The sequence below is a fragment of the Rhinatrema bivittatum genome, chromosome 13 (assembly GCF_901001135.1).
Source record: "Rhinatrema bivittatum chromosome 13, aRhiBiv1.1, whole genome shotgun sequence".
Taxonomy (NCBI): domain Eukaryota; kingdom Metazoa; phylum Chordata; class Amphibia; order Gymnophiona; family Rhinatrematidae; genus Rhinatrema; species Rhinatrema bivittatum.
In genome coordinates this window covers 53754079-53777138 of record NC_042627.1, presented here as the reverse complement: position 1 = coordinate 53777138, position 23060 = coordinate 53754079, and the positions used below count along the sequence as shown (strand labels likewise).

Sequence of the window (23060 nt, the reverse complement as noted above, 5' to 3'; positions counted from 1 at the left end):
AGTGAGTGGATAAAGCTAGTGTGAATGTAAGACTGAATATTTTAGCATAGCCTGTTCATTAGTTTGTGTAAGGTCTGATTCCTTTGCAGATATGTGTGAGTGTGTGTGTATGTATATATATATATATATATCTGTCTATCATCATGGTCCATTAAAAAAAAGGCTATGAATAAATAGGTACGCATACATATATACACACTCCTGCAAGGGAATCTGACTTTAGACAACCAATGAATAGACTATGCTAAAATATTTATCTTTACATTTTACACTACATTTTTATTGACTCACTCACTGAAATCAAAAAAATCCAAAAGGCAAAACAAAAGAAATGAGATTTTAGAACAAGACCTAAAGAGGAATCAATGGAAGCCAGAAACAGGAGTATGGTAGGTTGAGTAATATAGTTAATACTGTAGCTTTAAGTGAATGCAGTGTTTTTCAGTGGAGAAAAATTACTTTGAGCCTTGGTTACATTGTTAGCGTAGACTGGCATAGTGGGTACAACACCAAGCTACAAACATGGAGACTCTTAGAGTAATGGAACAATTTAGTCATTCTCCTAAGATAAGCAGGATGGTAGTCCTCCCAAGTGGGTGACATCAGATGGATGTCCACACGGGGTCCCTCTTCAGTCTCTTCTTTTCTGTGGAGCTATTGTCTCATGGATGTGGAGCTTGCACTGTTTTTCTTGGAAAACTTCTATGTTAGAGTTCTTTTCTCGTTTTTTTTTTTCCTGTGCTGGGTCCCTCGACATCGTCCGGGCCCTAGTTAGTGGGTGTCGTGGTGAGTTTTGTGTTCTTCTTGGTCGATTCCCGACTGTACCATTCCCCGGTAACCGCTGACCATCGACCGCTCGTCGGTTCTTTTTTGACATGGCAGCGTCGGGTTTTTGCCGCTGCCCCCAGTGCTCTTGGATGATATCCATTACTGAGTCCCACGAGGTCTGTGTCTTCTGCCTCAGGGAACTGCACAACATCAGGGGGTGCCCCCTCTGTGCCAAGATGACCCCTAGATAAGACACTGTTCAGCTCCAGCTGGTCTGGTCCTTCGGCGTCAGGGTCGACAACGCCCTTTGGGAAGGAGGATCCGGTGGCTGCTGGAGCCATGCTGTCTTCTCCATTGCTGACTGTCCAGGTTGAATTGGGTGCTGGGGACCAGCCTACATCTCTTTCCAGGTCGAATCGTTACTGTCTCCCTTGGCCATGGGGAAAGACTGGGCCAAGCACTATTGAAAGGTGAAGAAGCACAGTCATCTCTTTCCGTCTTCGCACAAGACCAAGCTCGGGAAGGCACTGGCATCGTCCGAGATGCCCCTAAGCAGCCCCGGGCTGAGGAGACATTGTCCTCCATCGAGGCCGAGGGCCCAAGGTGGTCCCTACTGATACCGGTGCCAGACATTGGTCTTTCTTGGGGCTCCGAGTGGAGACCACATAACTCTTCCTCCTCCTTCAGCTTCCTGGCTTCGGTAGCGTTCGAGAAGGAGTTAAAACGTAGAGTACTGTTGGTGATCGGCCGAGCCCTACAAGGCATCGAGCCGCCGGTCCTGTTGGGGCCACCACTGAAGCCAAGAGCCAGCGCTGTCGATGCTGGCACCATTGCTGGAACACTTGGATATGCTCCTCGGACTTGGATATGCTCCTCGGAGCCCTGCCAATGCAACTGCTGCCGGTGCCCCTGGCACCCTTGATGCCTCGGGGGGTGGGGGGTGGGGGAAGAGCATGAAGCTGCCTCTGACTGAGATCATTCCCATCGCTGATTCTTCGGATGAGTGAGTAACGTCGGGCCCGGTGGCACCTCTTCCGTGGCCGACTCTGTGGCCGGCATTACCTGAGCCCCTATTGGGGCCATCGAAGACCTCTGGTGCCCTCAGTGTCTTTCGGGCTCCCGGTGCCCTCAGCACCAACAGCGTAGTGAGGGTTCCCCCCACCAGTGTCCCCGGGCGATCTCTGTGAGGAGGATGCCTCATTCGACCCATGGGATGATGATGTCTCTGAGTCGTCTTCTGCTGAATCTGAGGACTTACACTCTGAGCCATCTCCTCCTCCGGAGAGGTGTAAATCCCCCATCCCAAGGACTTGACGTTTGTGGGCTTTGTGCAGGCCAAGGTGGAATACATCCCCTTCCAGCTCCTGACTGAGGTGGACTCCAGGCACAAGATGCTGGAAGTCCTCCAGTTCATGGATACACCTAAGGAGGTGGTGGCTGACCCAGTCCATGACATTTTCAGAGAATGTATCTGGCTCTGGGAGCACCCTATCTCGGTACCTCCTGTGAACAGGAAGACTGATGTGGTGTATCTCGTTTAGCCTACAACAGAGTTTGAATGCCGTCAGCTGCCGCCCCAGTCCGTGGTGGAGTCTGCCTTATGGAAGGCAAAGCGTTCTTGCACCCATGCCTCGGCTCCCCTGGGGCAGGAACACAGGTCTCTGGATTCCCTGGGGGAGGAAAGTCTTCCAGGGTGCCATGCTGGTGGCCTGCGTTGCCTGCTACCGGTTGTATATGAGCTGGTATTCCAGGAACCTCTGGAAGCAGGTTCAAGATCTGGTTGAGGGCCTGTCTCAGCAACTGCAGGAGGACTTCTTGAAAGTGCTTCAACAAGGATTGGAATGTGATAAGCATGAGGTCCGGTCCACATACGACATTTGTGAGATGTTGGCGAGAGTGGCCGTAGCGGGCATTGGAGCCCGCTACATGGCCTTGCTGTGAGCCTCTGACCTCTGTCCAAAGGTTCAGGAGCGCCTTGCGGACTTGCCCTGTATTGAAGAGAATCTCTTCGGGGAGAGGATTAAGGAGGCAATAGCACAGCTGAAGAATCATCATGAGAACCTCCAGCATCTTTTGGCCAGCACCTCTGACCCACATTCCTCAGGAAGAAGCCCTCATGGCAGGGGCCGAGGCACTCCTTTTACCAGCCGCTCAGGTACTACCCGCTGGCGACCAGGGCGAGGTCTCAGTGGGCTGACCCCAGGGCTCACCTAAGGCAACAATGGGCCCCAAGAACTCAGCTGGCGCCCCAGCAAAGCCCCACCATGGGGTTTTGACTGACTGAGAGGGAGTGTAAACCAGCCGCTTGTGCCTTCGACGGGAGGCCCTCCGGTCAGAGGTTGGCTGCAATTCTTTACAGACCGCTGGCCGTCTGTCACCTCGGACTGATGACCGAGCTTTTTCAATAACAGGTCCATCTATTTGGAACAACATTCCTTCAAGCCTCCGACTAGAACCCTGTCTCATTACATTCAGAAAAAAACTTAAGACGTGGCTGTTCCACCAAGCCTTCGATGATCCTCCAGACAACCCTTAGTCTTCTTTATCCACTCTTGGACATAGAAGATTAAAGTCTTACAACCATTCAAACGAAGAACTCTGGCACTTACTGATTAAAGCATCATTTGCTTTAATCCAAATTCCTTTTGGACTATGCTTCTTTAATTATTTTTTGGCCTTTAACTTCCTTCCAGCTCTTAAGCTTCCCAAGTTTTTTACTCCTTGTTAAATGTAACTTTATCTTATTCTCTTCTCTTGTTAATTACTTTTATTTATTGCTTCTGTTATACCCTTGTTTTATGTAAACCGATCCGATATGGTTTATCTACTATGAAGGTCGGTATAAAAAAGTGTTAAATAAATAAATAAATAAATTTGTTGCGGGTACAGGTTGAACATTTGAAGCATCCCTCTGGACTCTCCCCCATGTCCCTTTTGGGGCCCTTCAGTGAATCAGGAGGTACTCTTGACAGAGCTCTCGGTCCTCATAATAGCCAGGGCTTTTGAGTCCATCCCGCCACAGTGGGGGAGCAGGTATTTCCTGATTCCAAAGAGAAGAGGGGGACTCCAGCTTATGCTGGACCTGAGAGCCTTGAACAAATTCTTGAAGCGGGAAAAGTTCAAGATGGTCTCACTGGGCATCCCTAGTTCCTCTCCTATGAATAGGGGATTGGCTTTGCTCCCTCAATCTAAAAGACGCCTACATCCACATCGAGATTTCCCAAGCACACAGGGAATATCTTCGCTTCATAGTGGGTGAGAAACACTTCCAGTACAGGGTGCTTCCTTTCAGCCTGGAGTCTGCACCAAGTGCCTGACCATGGTAAGGGCCTCCCTGTAGCAGCTGCGAGTGCAAGTTTTTCCCTACCTGGAAAACTGGCTTAACAAGAGCGCCACCTAGGAGGCGGTCCCTGCACTACACCATTCAGGTGTTGGAGACCTTGGGGTTTCTGGTCAACTACCCAAAGTCACAGCTCATCCCGTCGCCTCAGCTGGAGTTTATTGGTGCCAGATTTGACACAGCTCAAGCCAGGGCTTTTCTGCCACGGGATCAAGCACACACCATAGTGTTCCTGGTGAGAGTGATCTCGTAGTCGCCAGGTTTTGGCGCACCATATGCTTCGCCTGTTGGGTCAAATGGCTGCAACCATCCATGTCACTCCCTTCGCTTGTCTGCACATGTGCAAGGCAAAGTGGATTCTGCAGTCCCATTGGCACCAGGCCTTCCAAGACCTTAGGGTATGCATCTGTATTATTGCACTATTCCGGGACTCCTTTTTGTGTTGGGAGAATCTGTCTAATTTGGTGATTGGGGTGCCCTTCCAGGCTTCCCCTGCTCAAATTGTGCTCACCACGAATGCTTCCAACCTGGGTTGGAGTGCCCATATGGAGGATCTCCGCACCCAGGGTCGATGGTCCGTTCAGAAGCAAGGTGTGAGAGAAACTTCCTGGAAATCCGTGCGATCCAATACATTGTTTGGGCGTTTCGAGATCGCCTGGCCAATGAGAGGTGGTCCTCATCCAACAATCAGGTGGCGATGTGGTACCTCAGCAAGCAGCGAGGCATGAGATCATTCATCCTCTGCCAGGAAGCGGTCCAGATCTGGTCTTGGGCTCTGTCTCAGGGCATTCTTCCATGAGCCATGTACCTGCCAGGGATGGAGAATGTGGTGGCAGACGACCTGAGTTGTTCCTTCCACCGCCATGAGTGGTCCCTGAAGCAGGAGGTTGCGGATTGGATCTTCTGTCTTTGGGGAACCCTAGACATGGACCTATTCACTTCCCCCTGCAACAGGAAGGTAGATCGGTTCTGCACCCTGTTCAGAGAGAACGGCAAAACAGCATCGTCTGCCTTCGCCTGACATTGGGGCACGGGTCTCCTGTATGCGTATCCTCTGCTTCCGCTAGTGTCGAAGACTCTCTTCTGAAGCTCCAACAGGACCAGGGAACCATGATCCTTATCGTTTTGTATTGACTGTGGCAGATCTGGTTCTCCCTCCTGCAGGATCTCTCCCTTCGGGAGCCGATCAGTCTGGGAATCTCCCCAGATATCATCATGCAGGATCAGGGCAGACTGTGCCATCCCAACCCTTAGGCCTTGTCCCTAATGGCTTGTATGTTGAGAGGGTGATTTTGCAGCCCCTAGACCTCTCGGATGATGTGTCTTGGGATCTGGTGTTGTCCAAGAAGCCTTCCTCTAGGAAGTCTTATGGCCTGAAGTGGAGGATGTTTTCAGTTTGGTTTGAGCATCACAGCTTGGATCTGTTCACTTGCTCCACTCCGAAACTACTTGATTACCTCCTGCACCTCTTGGAGCCTGGCCTAAAGACCAATCTCATCCGGGTGCATCTCAGTGCTATTGGGGTCTAACACCAAGAGGTGAATGGTTCACCCATCTCAATGCAGCTCATAGAAGGGTGCTTTTATGAGGGTCTGCTTCAGCTGAAGCCTCCCCTAAGGCCCCTCACTGTGGTCTTGCCCAGCTTATGAAGGCTCCCTTTGAGCCTTTGCGCTCCTGTGACCTGAAGTACCTTACCTGGAAGGTTATCTTCTTAGTGGCAGTCACATCGGCGCGCTGGGTTGGCGAACTTCAGGCCTTGGTGTCGTACCCACCTTACATGAAATTCTTCGACAATAGTGGTCCTCTGCATACATCCTAAGTTCCAACCTAAGGAGATGACGGATTTCCGTCTAAACCATTCAATCGTCCTACCCACCTTTTTTCCAAAGCCTCATTCGCACCAGGGCAAACGGGCTCTGCACAGTATGGATTGTAAGAGAGCCTTAGCCTTCTTCCATAGGCAGCCCATGCAACTCTTCATTTCTTTTGACAGGAACAGATTGGGAGTCGAGGTTGCTAAGCAGACTCTGTCCAACTGGTTAGCAGATTTTATCTCCTGCTATGCTCAGGCGGGACTGCAGCTTGGGGGCCATATTAACTCATTCTATCAGAGCCATGGCAGCTTCAGTGGCCCACTTGTGAGTAGTCTCCATGGATGAGATCTGTAAAGCTGCAACATGGAGTTCGTGTCACATGACAGCAATTTCGGCTAGTCTCTCCTCCAGAATATCTTTCAGCTGTGAAACCCAACTCTTCCTACCTCAGGCCCTTTATTCGGGTTCAGGCTGTCTCCCTGTGTTATCAACAGCACCTCAGTTGTGCCCGTTGGCACCTGGTTAGGTGATTGTTGGTCCCCTTGTTCAGGAACAGCCTGTAGCTAGGAATTCACCCACTTGTAAAGACTACCATCCTGCTTGTCCTAGGAGAAAGCAGAGTTGCTTACCTGTAACAGGTGTTCTCCTAGGATAGCAGGATGTTAGTCCTCAGGAAACCTGCCCACCACACCGCAGAGTTGGATTTTTTTTCCTAGTTTATTTTATTTTTTTTAATTCTATATTACAAGACTGAAGAGGTACCCCACGTGGACTTGTGGATATTGGCATGCTCAGTGTGCCAGTCAAAGTTTCTAGAAACTTTAGACAAAAGTTTTCCTTGCCTGGCTCCATCTGATGATGTCACCCACTTGTGAGGACTAACATCCTGCTGTCTTAGGAGAACACCTGTTACAGGTAAGCAACTCTGCTTTCTTTGACCTTGAAAAAATAACACTTCATGTTGATGTGTGACTTTCTAAATATGTAGCTATTGAAAATCTTGTTAAAAGTTGTTGTGCTATTGCTTATAAAATTGGCTGACACTTTTTTCTTTAGAAAAGGGTATGGGTAACTCTCTCCCTGTAACTAACCCCAAACTGAAACATTGTTTGTCAACTGTTTTTTGTTTTTTTCTCTTCCAGAAGTCTTTTTCAATACTGTTATTATGCAATCTAGTACTGAACTATCTTGTATAGAGGCTTCACTCACATATTTTAGAATAGATACTTTATGTTAAAATACTCTTTTAATCTTCTTGTATGCAAACTTACAGTATAAGTTCTTTTAGCAGGAAGATTGTAAACATGAAGTTTTGTAGTACTGTGATCTTTACAACAAGATCTACTGAGACTTCCTTCTTCTCATGAAATAAGGTTGGAATGTACTAGACAGTCCATATTTAAATATCAGACACCTGCGCTGTGGAATGCTGTACCCTTAGAAGCAAATTTATATAGAATTTAGGAAGTATGTCAAAAGATATGACTTTTTACTCGGGCTTTTAATTGAGGGTTTTTATTATATTTTGATATTTTCATTTTTATTTTATGGTTGTATGACTTTATTTTTATTTTGTTGGTTATTGGTCGTTGCATGTGATTATGTGCTTAGTTATGTATTTGATGTTTTATGCTGTGCACTGCTTTGATTTTAGTGAAAAGTGGTATATCAAAAATAAACTTTTTAACTTTTACTACTGGATGTCATCTGCTTAGCGTACTTCATTACCTAAAGATTCTGTTTCTTTTACTCTTTGTACTCAACTTGCATTAGAACAGCAATAGCCTATCCTACTATGTGGGGGATTTTGTTTTTCATAAATTAGATCAGAAATGGATTGAAAAGCAGGTGTGACTATAACATTTTATAGGTGCTTTGTTAGAGTTGGAGTAATAGTCTCCTTGGTAGCAATTCTGTTGTCTGATACTTGTCAGTGACCTGAGCTGGGGTTGACCCAAATCAAGGGTATCTACTGAAGGCTCAGGGTAATTTTAAGGCAGTAGAGCGCATCACCGAGGGGACAATCGCCTTTAAAACATGGATTAAAAAGTGAGTTGTAATTTTTGTTACTACTTTTTTCTAACCACTTTCAGCAGCAAAGTTCTAGCAGTAACATAGTTGATGACAGCAGAAAAAGACCAACTGATCCTTCTAGTCTGTCCAGTATTCTTGTTCACACTGCCAGAGTGTTATCTCAGCTACCAACCACATAGAGCATCACTGCCTGTAGGATATTGCTTTTTATTCAAGATTAGTTTTTATCAACTTCTTCCATTGCATGCCCAGCTACCTGAAAAGGTAAAGTACAAGAGCTTCCTTTTAGTTTACACCAGCACCCCTCCCATATCCAAGCACAGGGTCCCATAGCAATCCAGCCATAAACACTAGCATTTCTGCTTCCCGAACATCTGATACGCAAAGGTCCAATGGCCTCTTTGGATGGCTCCCATCCCATTACCATTGACCAAGTCACCATGAGGAACAGTAGGCTGTTAGACACAGCAATGGAAGTGCCGCATTTCTACTAAGATTTATAATTATTACCACACCAGAAGCCTGCCAGACAGACCTAGCTACGGGAGATCCTGCATTTCTGCTTGGACTTCTATTATTAGAATAAATTAGTTGCTATTCAGTTTGGTACAGATTCCATCTGTCAGTGCGTACTTCCCACTAAAGAGAGGGGAGATACAAACATGAAGAAGCTGATTTTGCTATTTTGATTAGCCAATTAATTTTTTTTCTGGCACACATCTCCCCTCATGAGATATTATTGTTGGCTACCCCTTTATGATATTAAATGCAGTATGGAGCAACAGAATTACTTCATGATTGTTACTTAATTTTTTTTTCACTCTACTATTAAAGGCACCTCACAAAAGTACTTACTAATTTATAGTCCTACTTAACACCTGCTGAGAACTGGGAGGTCAGTTGTCTGCTGTTATGCATTGGAGCACAAAAGTGAAGATTAATATGAATTTCTTTTCATTTCTTTCTTTTCTTAGAATCTTTTGATGTAATAAGGAATTGAAATTATTTGTAGAGTGAAATAAGCTTGCTGCTTAGATCTACTGACCTGTTCTTTCTCTCCTTTTTTCAGATTGTCGAGGAATAAAATGGATGGTAGCTTTGATTGTGATTGTGGTGAGCTGGAGCCACCTGATCATTAACAGAAGAAATCTTCTGTAAATTGAGAGCTGCCCCAGTTTCCCATTTAACTATACTCAAAACAAAGAAGAGATAAAATTATTTTGTCTATGAACACCATAGGATGTTGCTGCTCAGGACCAGTCCAACACTGAATGTATCTGCACTGTGAGGAGGATGTTAATAGAAGCCTATTATGTGCATATTTATTCACATTTTTGTTAAATGTTAACCAGTTTCACACACTAGAGCCAAGTGCATAGTATGCCATTTCATCCTTTTCAGTTTTTGTTTTCTTTGATGTCTGCAGGGATGCTGCACCTTTTGTGAACTATGAGTACTGTAATATCACTGTATGAGATTCAGTTTGTTGCATTCTAGAGCTTTTAGGCTCTTTCGTGAATGGGACACACCAGGCCTGGCAGGCTGATTTATGCAATGAGTGTCAAGAAACCATCTCTTACTGAAGGCAGAAGTTTTCTTCTCTCTTTATGAAAGCTCTTTTCTTCATATACCAGCTAAGGAGCAACTCCAAGTCCTTATTTCATTCTAAAAATTTAAGAGAAAAAGAAAGCATACAGATTTCAGAATGGCTGAAAAATTTGAAAGTCTCATGAACATTCATGGTTTTGATTTGGGCTCTCGGTACATGGACTTAAAACCACTTGGTTATGGTGGAAATGGCTTAGTTTTTTCTGCTGTTGACAATGACTGTGACAAGAGAGTAGCTGTTAAGAAAATTGTCCTTACTGACCCTCAAAGTGTAAAACATGCACTTCGGGAGATCAAAATTATCCGAAGACTTGACCATGATAACATTGTAAAAGTATTTGAAATCCTTGGTCCCAGTGGAAGCCTGTTAACAGAAGATGTGGGCTCTCTAACAGAGCTGAACTGTGTTTACATTGTTCAGGAGTACATGGAGACAGATCTGGCTAACCTGCTAGAACAAGGGCCTTTACGAGAAGAACATGCCAGGCTTTTCATGTACCAGCTGCTGCGTGGGCTCAAGTATATCCATTCTGCAAATGTCCTACACAGAGATCTCAAACCAGCCAATCTGTTCATTAACACTGAAGACCTCGTGGTGAAAATTGGTGACTTTGGTCTTGCACGTATTATGGATCCCCACTATTCACATAAGGTATGAAAGGAGCTGAATGACATGCATTTTGGGGCATGATTACGTTTGCTCATGTTTTTTTAATCTTCTCATTTTCACGTTTCTCTTTGGAGCATTAACCATAGGACCATGAGACAGATGATCATAAGATTTTCCAGCATGGAACAAACAACAAAAATAGCATAAATTGCTGTTATAATTTTGATGTAGAGGGGGTCATGTATAAAACAAGTGTGCCTATTAATTCTTAGAACTGTATATTTCTTGATAAGAACATAAGAAAATGCCATACTGGGTCAGACCATGGGTCCATCAAGCCCAGCATCCTGTTTCCAACAGTGGCCAATCCAGGCAAGTACCCATTGCTAATGGCAGTGGCTATTCTCTAAGTGAACTTAATAGCAGGTAATGGACTTCTCCTCCAAGAACTTGTCCAATCCTTTTTTAAACACAGCTATACTAACTGCACGAACCACATCCTCTGGCAACAAATTCCAGAGTTTAATTGTGCGGTGAGTAAAAAAGAACTTTCTCCGATTAGTTTTAAATGTGCTCCATGCTAACTTCATGGAGTGCCTCCCAGTTTTTCTATTATGCGAAAGAGTAAATAACCGATTCACAATGATTTTATTTTTTATTTTTTCAGACTTAAGGAAAGTGTTGGCACCCGGGGATACAAGTCAGTTACAGTTGTAAACAAAGGTTTATGCACCCCTGATCAAAATTTGCATTTTAATAAATCTCTACATAAATGGAAGCTAACACAATCTCTACATGTTGAAGAGTTAAACTTTTTTCTGCAATTTTTAATGTAAATTACTATATTTTTTGATTTTTAACAGCTGCAGCTTAGAGGAGCCAATGGTTGTTAAAGTTGACAGAATAATAGACACAACCTGAGAGGTTAGACAGGTCAAGAGTATTTGTTTAGCTGTGGGATTGCCTTCATCTGACTACTTGAAGGCCTAATGAGTCAATCAGTCTTTTGGGTCTTATTTCCAAAAAATGTAATAATGAGTCAACTAGAAGGGTTACCAAATTTCTGCATCTACCATATTTGCTGTTTTATTTTCAGTCCATTAAAATCAACAAATAGCAAGTTTGCAATAAAAATTGCAGAAAGATGTTTTAACTTTGTTATATATATATAGGGGTTAATTTTCAAAAGGGTTTATTTACACACTTAAAAATGGATTTTACAAATGTAAATGCACTTTACACCTGCAAGTGGGCTTTTGAAAATTGCTATAATATATGCCATTGAATTGTCCATAGGATATTCGCATGTAAGTGCACTTTACGCACATAAATGGCTTTTGAAAATTGCTACAATGGTAATTACATTTACTCGTGAAATTCCTTTGAAAATTACCTCTACGGGCTATTGACTTAATAATTAATTGAAACATAGTGTTTGACCAGGGGTGCCCAAAACTGGCGTGCACAACCGTGGCAATGTGTGCTATATAATCCCTTTTTTATGTTTCACTTTATTACTTTCCACTTTTTTTAATATACTATTTTTCTCTAAATACCCAGCGGTGGTTTTCACTTTCCAAACGTATCTTTTTACTTCAGGGAATCAATGCATCTGGGGAGCAGTGGGCTAGTGGTTAGAGCAGTGGGCTAGTGGTTAGAGCAGTGGGCTCTAACCACTAGCCCACTAGTGGTTCAAATCCCACTTCCCCCATTGACACACCCTCTGACCCTGGATAAGTCACTCTTTCTCCCATTACCTCAGATACCTACTTATATTGTAAGCTCTTTGGGGAAAGGACTTATTGTATTCTAATAATACTGTAAACTGCCTTAAACATCATTTGGAAAGGCGAGCTTAAAAATCCAGAATTATTATTTTGATTATTCATATCTATGTTCAACCTGTCGTAAGGTGGACCCTCCCTTCTGTAAACCAGTGCTCTAGACATTTAGTGTCAGTCTGAGTATGGGCTATGAATCATTAATTCTTGATTTAAATATGTCACCATTCTCTTTTTTTTTTTTTTTTTAATTTGATATTTTTTATTGTGTAACAACGTAAATACAACAACATATATTTCTCTTATCTGACTCTTTTTCTTCATTTATTCTAGGCACACATACTGCATTTGGTGACCTAGAGAACTAGCATTTTCATATGAAAAGTCTGTGTTTCTAAAAATAGCTACCGAAGGATGATCTTGTATGTGCTGTGCTTTTTCCCTTAGGAGGCTAGGCATATCTGCTTTTGACATAGCTAATTTGTGGAAATCCAAGAGCTAATCCATATCAGATACCTAATATAAATAGCACATTTTAGCATGTATTGGGCTGATTCATAATAATTTAATATCGAACTCTGAACATGTACAATGAGATTTATGAAACATACTAAGTAATTTAAAATGTTTTTTCCTTTTTTGATAAAAATAAGGGTAGATTTTTATTCTTGAAAACAGGCTTTAGAGACTAATTCACTAAAGCACGGTAACCCATGTTACTGTTAACATGGGTTATTGTGCATATTAATTGGCGTGGGCCCCATTATTTGCAGTGGGCATGATTCATTAAATAAGACATTAACCTGCATTAATGGTTACCACGCTTTAGTGAATCAGTCTCTTGGACAGTGACTCAAAGAAATACTATCATTTCATTTTAAAAGTCAGTGTTCAGATGTCTGTTAGATTTTAAGATTACTTTAAATACGTAGAAATAAAGGCAAACAAAAGTTGTGATACTTTTTTATTAGGATAACTTAGAAATAGCTGTACTTCAGTTCACAGTTGAATGAGCAGATTAATGCAAAGGATGATGATGTCCAAATATGTAAGCAAATCAAAGATTATATTGAAATGGTGGGAAGGGTAAAAATCCCCTTTCCCTTCCACCACCATTATACAGCAACCTGTGATTTGCTCGCAGGGATGGAAAAGTCTCGGGTGTTAGATTGCCTATTCAATTAAAACGCACTCAACTAGAGCCGAAGCCACTGCTAACTGAAGCCTGGGCTGAAAGAAGATGCTGCACTGGCCTGAGCTCAAGTGGACCTACCTCAGCTTGATCAGCCTTCTGCCGCTAAGCGGCTTGGAAGAGCTGCCATAGCCTTGGTTAACCCCATGCTGGTGGGCCATGTGGCAATGGGCTGCTACCAGGTGCTGCAGCAACCCCCTCCCACCCCCGCTGCTGGGCCACACAAAAGGAGCTACAACAAATCTGTCCCTTGCCACTGAACTGCATAGAGGAAGAGCTTCACCTGGGATTGGCCCCCTGCTGCCAGGTTACACAGTGGAGGAGTTGTAGGTGGGATTAGTCTGCCACAGAAGCCAGGCAGCATGGAGGAGGGAGGCACAGCCAGGACCAGTCCACTGCTACCAGGCTGCATGGAGGAGAAGCTGCAGCCCGGGATCAGCTCAGGACTGGTGCTTCCATTAGGCAAACTAGGTGGTTACCTAGAGCACCAAAATCTCACCAGCACAATACTACCAAAGAAGGGAGTGCTGTGCTGGAGTTGTCAATAGTAGGCGGGTGCTTGACCGAAATTTGGCCTGGGGCACCAAATTCTCTTGCACGGGATTTGGGTCAGCTCCATGCTGAACAAAGGAGTTGCTGCTACAGCAGCCCCTTGCCATTGGGTTGCACAGAGGAGTAGCCGTGGTCATGGTGAGCCCTATTTTGCTGGAATGCACATAGGAGGAGTTGTCTCCATGACCTAAAGGAAAACCCTTCCGCTGACTTGCATCAGGAGGAAGGCGTTATAAGGAGTGGAGGAAAAAAGAAAAGCTAAAATGAATTTGTTAAAATAAAGAGATACGCACAAAATAAAGTATATTTTCCTGACTCCAAAAATTTGACTGGTTCCTAAAGTCGAGATTTTCCATACTTGTTTACTTATCTATATTTGGGCAACATCATTCTTTTGCATTAACCTGCTTTTTTTTTTTTGCTTTGACGTAATGAAATGAGCATAGCTCTTGAAAGCTAGTCAGACGTGTTAAGTTAGTCCAAGAAAAAGATGTCATCCACAACTTGTTTATTGACCTTTATTTCTATAAATCCAGGTGGAGTAACCTAGCCAATGGCAGAACTTTTTTCAAGATTACCTTAAGATACAAAGTTATGCTTTTCTGTACCTTACCAGAGAACAGATGTAATCCTCTGGGATTTATTAGCAGCAGTGTGCTCTTCCTGTTTTGCACATCACTTAATGGAACACCTCCATTGGGATTTACTTTATGTCTTCTCTTAATTTGACGGTTTGAAATTGAGTAACCTTTAGCAGCCACAGCTTGCCATACAATTACTGTTATGCCGATAACTGTATTTAGTTGTAAGTGTAATCCATAACTTATACAATGTTCTGTTAGAAAGTAATTAATCCAGTTATGTGCTCTGTTTTAAGCTTGACTAAGATTATTTTGATCAATATTTATGTTTAATAGTATCTCTGTAACTCATTTGAGCCCAATTTTATAACAGTGCACTTAGGAGATAATTTTAAAAGGAATTACACATATAAATGGCATATAAGTAGCAATTTTAAAAAGGTGCACTTACGTGTAAATATCCTATGGAGAATTCAATGGCATATATTGTAGCAATTTTCAAAAGCCCACTGACATAGGTAAAGTGCATTTACACATGCAAAACCCAGTTTTCAGTGTGAAAATGCTAGGATTGAAGTCAGTGTGTACTGACTTCAGCTTGAATTTTCAAAGTGAAAATTAACAGGACTATGCATGCCTTTGCACAACATAGGCACATTTACACCTGCTAGTGAGCAAGGGTAAATATTCATTAAATATTTACACTTTTATACTTTTCTGAAAATCGAAAATATGCATATAAATGATTTTCCTGGTCAACTATTCTGCCAGGAATGCCTTTTTTTTTTTTTTTTTTGCTTTTGTTCAAATACTATAATAAAGTTGGTTTATGCTTAGATTTTTGTGGTGTTTTGTTTTTCATTATTAATTATTTTCATCTCCAGGGCCATCTTTCTGAAGGACTGGTTACCAAATGGTACAGATCTCCTCGCCTTTTACTTTCTCCGAATAACTATACTAAAGCCATTGACATGTGGGCTGCAGGTTGCATCTTTGCCGAAATGCTTACTGGGAAAACTCTTTTTGCAGGTTAGTGAAAAAATAAATGTTAAGAATGCTGATAACAGTATTTCCTTCCATGCAAAGCGATTCTTTCATTTTCCCTTTGGGGTCTCATTACAATCATGGTGTATAAAGACCTCCATTTCCTTTGTATTCTCGCACATGCTATGCTCTGCTATGCTTTTTGTGTTTGGGTTTTTTTTGTCATAGGGGCAGTACTTAGCTCAGTCCTACGTTAAAGGGCTGGGAAAGATACCTGGTAAATCAGCAACAGAATCCAAATCTCTCACCTGTCAACAAAATACTAAGCATTCAGCCTAAAGTCTGCCCCTGATAGCACATTGTTGTGTGGGCAAGGTAATAGACATTTAAAATTTGCATATGTGTTTTATTTATTTATGTTTAGTATGTAATGGAATGGAACAGAAATATTGCTAATAATGATTACAATCCAAAACACCATGCACACTAACAGAAGACATCTGTAAATCGAGTGCTGCTGTTCCAGATTGTGTATTGGTGGACTATCAAGGTTTTCTTTGTGGTGATCATATGTTGCAATAAAATAGTTGGGGAAAATTTTTTGTAAATTTTGCAATGTGTACATCCAGGATTTTATCAGCTCTATTTAATTAATTATTTATTTGCTGGCTTTTATATTCTAATCCTACAACAAATACTTGGTGATAATGTTTAAATTAGATGTTCACTGAAAAGCAATTCAATTTTTTTTATATATATTTTATAATTTAATAAAAAATTTTTGTAGGAGATGGGAATGGTTTCATACAATGTATACGGCAACCCCCTTGGTGCCTTTAACTCTTTAATCATAAACACATCCTCCAACCTCCATTTTTTATTTTATTTTAACAAATTGTGTTTAAAAAAATTTTTAGAATTAGATTTCAGTGAAAATCACTTTTTTTATATATGTTATTAGTTATTATTAATTTTTTTCATCTTCTTCTCTCTGTACATACGTACTATTGAATACTCATGCAAACCGTCAGAAGTAACTATGCTGTACTTAGCTTTAGGAAAGTTCTGAATTAATCCCGACTTGCGCAAGTTTCGACATAAAAATGTCTTCATCAGGGTTCATTCATGTCCTTTTTCTTTTTGCCAAGACTCTCTGTCCATTATATTCTCCGGTGCTCCAACAAGCCTCCGTCTAACGCTCTTCCCGACGGCGTTCTGCGTTACTCAACTTCCGGTCAAAATTTAAAACCCTTCCCTGGATACCAATTAGTTTTACTATTAGATTTTAAGTTAAAGAGAACCAATCTAGCTGATCATTCAATCCTGCAGGTTGTTCCGACCTTAATCTGAAGATCCATGCTTGCTCGCGATAATTTAACAAAGACTGATTGTCCTGTTTATCCTCTAAACTATCTATTACTGTCCATTGCAACTGTGCAAATGTATGGCTTTGTTCCATGCAGTGTTGTACAATTGGCGCAGATATAGTAGCATTGTTGATGCGAGATCGATGTTCTGCTATTCGTATCTAAATGGCTCTCTTTGTACGGCCAACATATACCTTCGGACAAGGACAAACTATAACGTATATGACTAATTTAGATGTACAATCCGTGATCTTCTTCCTATATATTTGATATCTCGTTACTGGGTCCATCCAAACATTCCCTTCGATCGTATTGTGACATACTGAGCAATGCCCGCATTTGTTGTGAGAACCCTCGTTATTATTTTCTCTTTTTTTATTATTTGTTTGCTTTGCATGTACTACTTGATCTTTCACATTCCTTCCTCTTCTAGTCACTATGAGGGGTTCTTCTGCCAACGTACTATGAAGGGCTACTATGTGCCAATGTTTTTTAATAGAAGATCGAATGACTGTTGTGGATGTACTTTGAGGCAAAATGCATACTAGTTGTTTTTCTTCTTTAGCAGGTCTGTATTGGAGTAAGGATTCCCTCTCGCTGTACCGAGCCCTCTTATAGGCTTTCCGCTTAAAGAAGAAAAACAACTAGTATGCATTTTGCCTCAAAGTACATCCACAACAGTCATTCGATCTTCTATTAAAAAACATTGGCACATAGTAGCCCTTCATAGTACGTTGGCAGAAGAACCCCCTCATAGTGACTAGAAGAGGAAGGAATGTGAAAGATCAAGTAGTACATGCAAAGCAAACAAATAATAAAAAAAGAGAAAATAATAACGAGGGTTCTCACAACAAATGCGGGCATTGCTCAGTATATCACAATACGATCGAAGGGAATGTTTGGATGGACCCAGTAACGAGATATCAAATATATAGGAAGAAGATCACGGATTGTACATCTAAATTAGTCATATACGTTATAGTTTGTCCTTGTCCGAAGGTATATGTTGGCCGTACAAAGAGAGCCATTAAGATACGAATAGCAGAACATCGATCTCGTATCAACAATGCTACTATATCTGCGCCAATTGTACAACACTGCATGGAACAAAGCCATACATTTGCACAGTTGCAATGGACAGTAATAGATAGTTTAGAGGATAAACAGGACAATCAGTCTTTGTTAAATTATCGCGAGCAAGCATGGATCTTCAGATTAAGGTCTGAACAACCTGCAGGATTGAATGATCAGCTAGATTGGTTCTCTTTAACTTAAAATCTAATAGTAAAACTAATTGGTATCCAGGGAAGGGTTTTAAATTTTGACCGGAAGTTGAGTAACGCAGAACGCCGTCGGGAAGAGCGTTAGACGGAGGCTTGTTGGAGCACCGGAGAATATAATGGACAGAGAGTCTTGGCAAAAAGAAAAAGGACATGAATGAACCCTGATGAAGACATTTTTATGTCGAAACTTGCGCAAGTCGGGATTAATTCAGAACTTTCCTAAAGCTAAGTACAGCATAGTTACTTCTGACGGTTTGCATGAGTATTCAATAGTACGTATGTACAGAGAGAAGAAGATGAAAAAAATTAATAATAACTAATAACATATATAAAAAAAGTGATTTTCACTGAAATCTAATTCTAAAAATTTTTTTGAACACAATTTGTTAAAATAAAATAAAAAATGGAGGTTGGAGGATGTGTTTATGATTAAAGAGTTAAAGGCACCAAGGGGGTTGCCGTATACATTGTATGAAACCATTCCCATCTCCTACAAATTTTTTTTATTAAATTATAAAATATATATAAAAAAAATTGAATTGCTTTTCAGTGAACATCTAATTTAAACATTATCACCAAGTATTTGTTGTAGGATTGAAGTGTTCACTTGGTGTTGAATCTCTTTTGTGGATCAAAGGCTTTTATATTCTGCTTATAGCAGAAAAACTAAGTGGTTAACACGTGTAATACAATGTCAAAGTACAACAAGCATCATCACATAAGACAAAATAACACATGTCCATCTGTAAAAAGAATAAAACCTAGAACTTCAGTAAAAGGCCAAATGAAGTGCTCTTTAAGCTGCTTTCTGAAGGAATTTTTAATCAGTGAGATTTCTCAGCTCCATGGGTAGCTTGTTCCACTGAGAGGAACCAGTGACAGCAAAAACCCTAGTACAAACGGTCTGGAGAAGACAGGTCTCCACAGTGGGGCACAATAAGTAGGCCTTAGAGTCTGCAGATCTTAAACGTTGGGAAACCTACCTCACCAATTTGTTAGCCAAAAAGGCAGGACCTTCGGCATACAGGGCTTTATAGACAAGGTCATGACCTTAAAATTTATTTATTTTATTTATTGATTGATTTTTATATACCGTCAATCGGTCAAACCATCACAAGTTTTCAAATTTACAGTGCTAAAAGATACATTCATAAATAGTAATAAAATAATGAAAAAAGATACATTTGTAAAACAAAATAGAAAATGAAAACATTTGCATAGAATTAAAATATGGCTAAAAATGATCAATTAAGAGAAAGGGGGGTAAATAGAGTTAATTTTTGTCTTGTAGTGCTTCCTCAAAGGCTTTAGTAAATAGCCAAGTTTTTAGATTTGATCTGAATAGTTTGGAATTGGGTTGAGTACGCAGACATAATGGTAGTGAATTCCAAATTTTGGGGCCTGCAAGGGAGATTGCTCTATTTCGGACGTTACATAAGGGGGCTGTTCATCTTTCTTGATGAATCCTGCATTTAACAGGAAGCCAATGAGCTTGGCAGAGTGCAGGGGAGATATGCTCCCTAAGGCGTTGATTTTATAACGAGTGCGCGTGTACTCATACACGTGCGAATCGGCACATAAGCGAGGATACACTAGAAGTTTTAATCATGCACGCAGTTATATGTGTCAGTTTTAAAATGCACCAACTGCACATAAGTATGCTCCTAATTTTAAGAGGTTACTCAAGCACACCTAGTGCGCATATGATTTCAATAGGACCATGTCGGTTTTTATGCGTGTATGTCAGCAAATTTTAAAATATGCTTGTGCGAGGGACATTCCTAGTTTTCCAATTAGTCCACCAGTTTCTACATTTAATAGCTAGGTCTTTCAGACCCTCTGGTTCTTCATTCTGAATGCTGCCCAATTGACCTGGACCCCTCACCCTATCTAATAAGCCATAAAACTTGATCTGTAGACTTCTCCTCAGGAGCAGCAGTAAAGTTACACGGATTTCTAGCATATGCGAGCTGGGGGTTCCGTTTTTAAAATGCGGAGTTATGCGCATAAGTCTTGGCCTCACTCCGGAATGCTCATACCCTGCCCCTTTTCTACCCCCTTATTCTTCATGCGTGTACAAGTAAATATACATATTTTGTAGTTTTTTTAAAAATGTGTCACTTGTGTGCATTCAAAATATGCACATATGTGGCCATTTTTGCATGAATAACACTTTAAAAATTGACCTGATGATTAAACGTGCAGCTGTGTTTTGTAATAATTGAAATGCCACAATCATATATTATGTTACAGATAGATTTTAAAGCAGTTTTCTTGAAATTTTTTTTTTAAATTGTTTTGCAACATGTGGTGACTAAGGAAATCCATCTTAACTATTCATATCCGGATTATGGGGGGAGGAGAATGCATATTTGCAATGATGAATGGGGATCATTTAACAAGTACAGTTTCCTAACGTGTAGCCAGATGGGCTCAATGGATTATGCTACCCTATCGGCAGATGGAGGTGAAGTCAGATTTCAAAGCTGACATCACCTTACATACACCCCTCAGTGTGACCTCATTCTAGTTTTCTCCAGCAGATAGTGGACATGCCTATCCCTATGAGATTGCTATACTTTTTGGAAGGAGAAATCCTACATTTCAGTTGAAGGAACATTGAGCCCTGCTCTCCTGCGGTGATACCTGAAGGTCCTTTCCCCAGTTGAGAATTCCTGAGGCAATTTCCGAGATCCCTTAAGAGGTGTACCTTGGTTCGGTAGCTGGTTTCCAGTGCGGACTTTGCTTCTTAAGCATCTGAAAGGCAGCGGGTGCAGAAAGCCGAGCATGGCGGTGACTGCCAAAGCTCTCTCCCCCCCCCCCCCCACAGCCGGAGACCATCTCTGTACTCAGCTGGTAAACGCGGAGTCCAGGTAGGTTTAAACAAAAAAAAGAAAGAGAAGAAGAGGATTTACCTCCCGATTTCAGAGACGTTTGGAGGAGTTCGGTAAGATTCCTTTCGGTCTTCTTGCTTGGAGTGCAGTACCAATGTCTTTCCCGATCTCATTGGGATAAGAGGAAGTGGGCTTCTGAGTGGGCTAGGCCCCGCTTTAGGCTTGGTCAGCACACCTAGTGGTACGCCGTGGCAGCGCCATCTTGCGCACATCTTTGTGCATACCGTATCGCACTCATAGAACGTCGGTACGTGTAGTGTGTCGGCTCTGCGTGCGTACATACGCGCACAACTTCTAAGCGCAGAACCAGGAACAGCCAAGCGCACAGGATGTGCGTGCGCCTCGCCGCACCCCACCTAGGTGCATGAAATCTGTGCACATAGAAATTTTTAGACGCGAGCCGATAGAACACACAGTTACTGCCACCAATGGCTCTGGCATCCAAGAAACATACACCTTTCTCTCTGCTGCGTGTCATATTAGGGCTTCAGGATTCCAACTTATATTAGCACTGTGAGGAAGACCAAGGAGAGTTGGCCTTGCCTTACCAAGGGCACCCTTGGTAGGGCCTCATATGGCTCAGACAAAGAGGATGATCCAGACCCCTTGGAAGAAGGGGAATTTCCCCCTGGGTTGCGATTTATTTTTTCATAGAGACAAATTGCTGGCCTTGATTTCCCAGACCCTGAAGACGCTGGGAGTCCCTGGATAGGATTCTAAGATGGAACCAAAGAAGAATCCTATTTTGATCTCCCTACAGAAAGCCTCTTGCTACTTTCCAGTACTGGAAGCCATCCAGGAGTTGATTGACCTGGAATGGGATGCCCTGGAAGCAAGTTTTAGGGGGGGGGGAGGGCGCAAATGTTAGAAGCTCTATACCCACTGGATCTGGCAGTGAAGAGAGCATTTGTGTTTCCATAAACTGATGCGCTGGTCTGTGCTATATCCAAGCGAACATCTATCCCAGTGGAGGGAGGAGTGGTCTTAAAGGATGCACAAAATAGATGGATGGAGCCCATCTTTAAACAAGCATTTGACACGGTAGCAATGACCTTGCAGATTGCTTCTTGTTGTGCCCAGGTAGCTCATTTGTGCCTACTTCTCTCTCAGGAGGTGGATGACTTGGGGGTGAATTCCAGAGTGGTTATGGAACCCGCCACTGCCTTTTTAGCGGACGCGGGCTCAGATCTAGTTTGTACTTCAGCCAGAGGAGCGGCCTCAGTGATGGTGGCCAAAAGACAGCTATGGCTGCGGAATTGGTCAGCAGATGCAACGTCCAAGGCCAGTCTTACAAAGATGCCCTTTAAAGGATCTCTCCTTTTCGGAAGCAAATTGGAAAAGCTGGCCAGTTAAATGGGTGAATCTCCGGTCCCCCGGCTACTGGAAGAAAAGAGGAAGCAGTTACAACATCTCTCACCTATGAGGGGCCGATCCAGGGGCTCCCAACGTTTTTGCCCCTACAGAAACTTGACATTTCAGAGGTCTCTGACCTTTCATAATAGTTGGCCCAAGAGAGGGGCAGGCTTGGGTTCAGGTTCATCCCAAACCCCCCAATGAAATTTTGCCGACCCACCCTCGGAACGAGGAGATAGGGGGTAAACTGTCCCTTTTCTACTAGTGATGGGTCGACACAACTTCGGACATGGGTACTGGAAGTCATACGAGATTCAATGAGAAGGATATGTGCTAGAATTTCACAGCACTCTTCAGGATGTATTCATGTCTCCTAGCCACTACCAGCACAAGAAGCAGGCAGTGGAGATTATTATTTTAAGGCTCTTCAGGATGAGGGCTATAATCCCAGTATCTGTGCCCCTGGAAAATATGGGGTGTTATTCCATTTATTTCATCGTACCCAAGAAGGAAGGTTCCTTTCATCCCATCCTGGACCTCAAGAGTGTTAACCGACATCTATGAGTAAATCATTTCCGCATGGAAATATTAACGCTCCGTGATAATGGCTGTACAATCGGGAGAGTTCTTAACCTCCCTGGACCTACCTACATGTTCCAGTCCATCAAGAACACCAATGTTTCCTACGTTTTGCGGTACTGGGTCACCATTATCAGTTCCAGGCTCTGCCCTGTGGCCTAGCCACCGCACCCAGAACATGTTCCAAGATCGTAGCGGCAGCATTGAGAAAAGAGGGAATCCTGGTGCACCTGTACTTGGACAGCTGGTTGATCTGGGCCATATTCATGGAAGAGAGTCTCCGGGTGACCAGCAGAGTAACCTCCTTTCTTCAAGTACTC

At 42.4% G+C, this 23060-nt stretch overlaps 1 protein-coding gene across 3 annotated transcripts in view; it reads left to right on the top strand.

Moving 5' to 3' along the window:
- Nucleotides 1-23060, top strand: part of MAPK6 (mitogen-activated protein kinase 6) — a 125486-nt gene that overhangs the window by 50720 nt on the left and 51706 nt on the right. For all 3 annotated transcript variants that reach the window (XM_029574491.1, XM_029574490.1, XM_029574492.1), the window contains exons 2-3: nucleotides 9026-10216; nucleotides 15165-15309. In XM_029574491.1, coding sequence (XP_029430351.1) covers nucleotides 9662-10216; nucleotides 15165-15309 — 700 coding nt within the window. In that variant the 5' untranslated portion in view covers nucleotides 9026-9661. The remainder of the gene's footprint in view (nucleotides 1-9025; nucleotides 10217-15164; nucleotides 15310-23060) is intronic.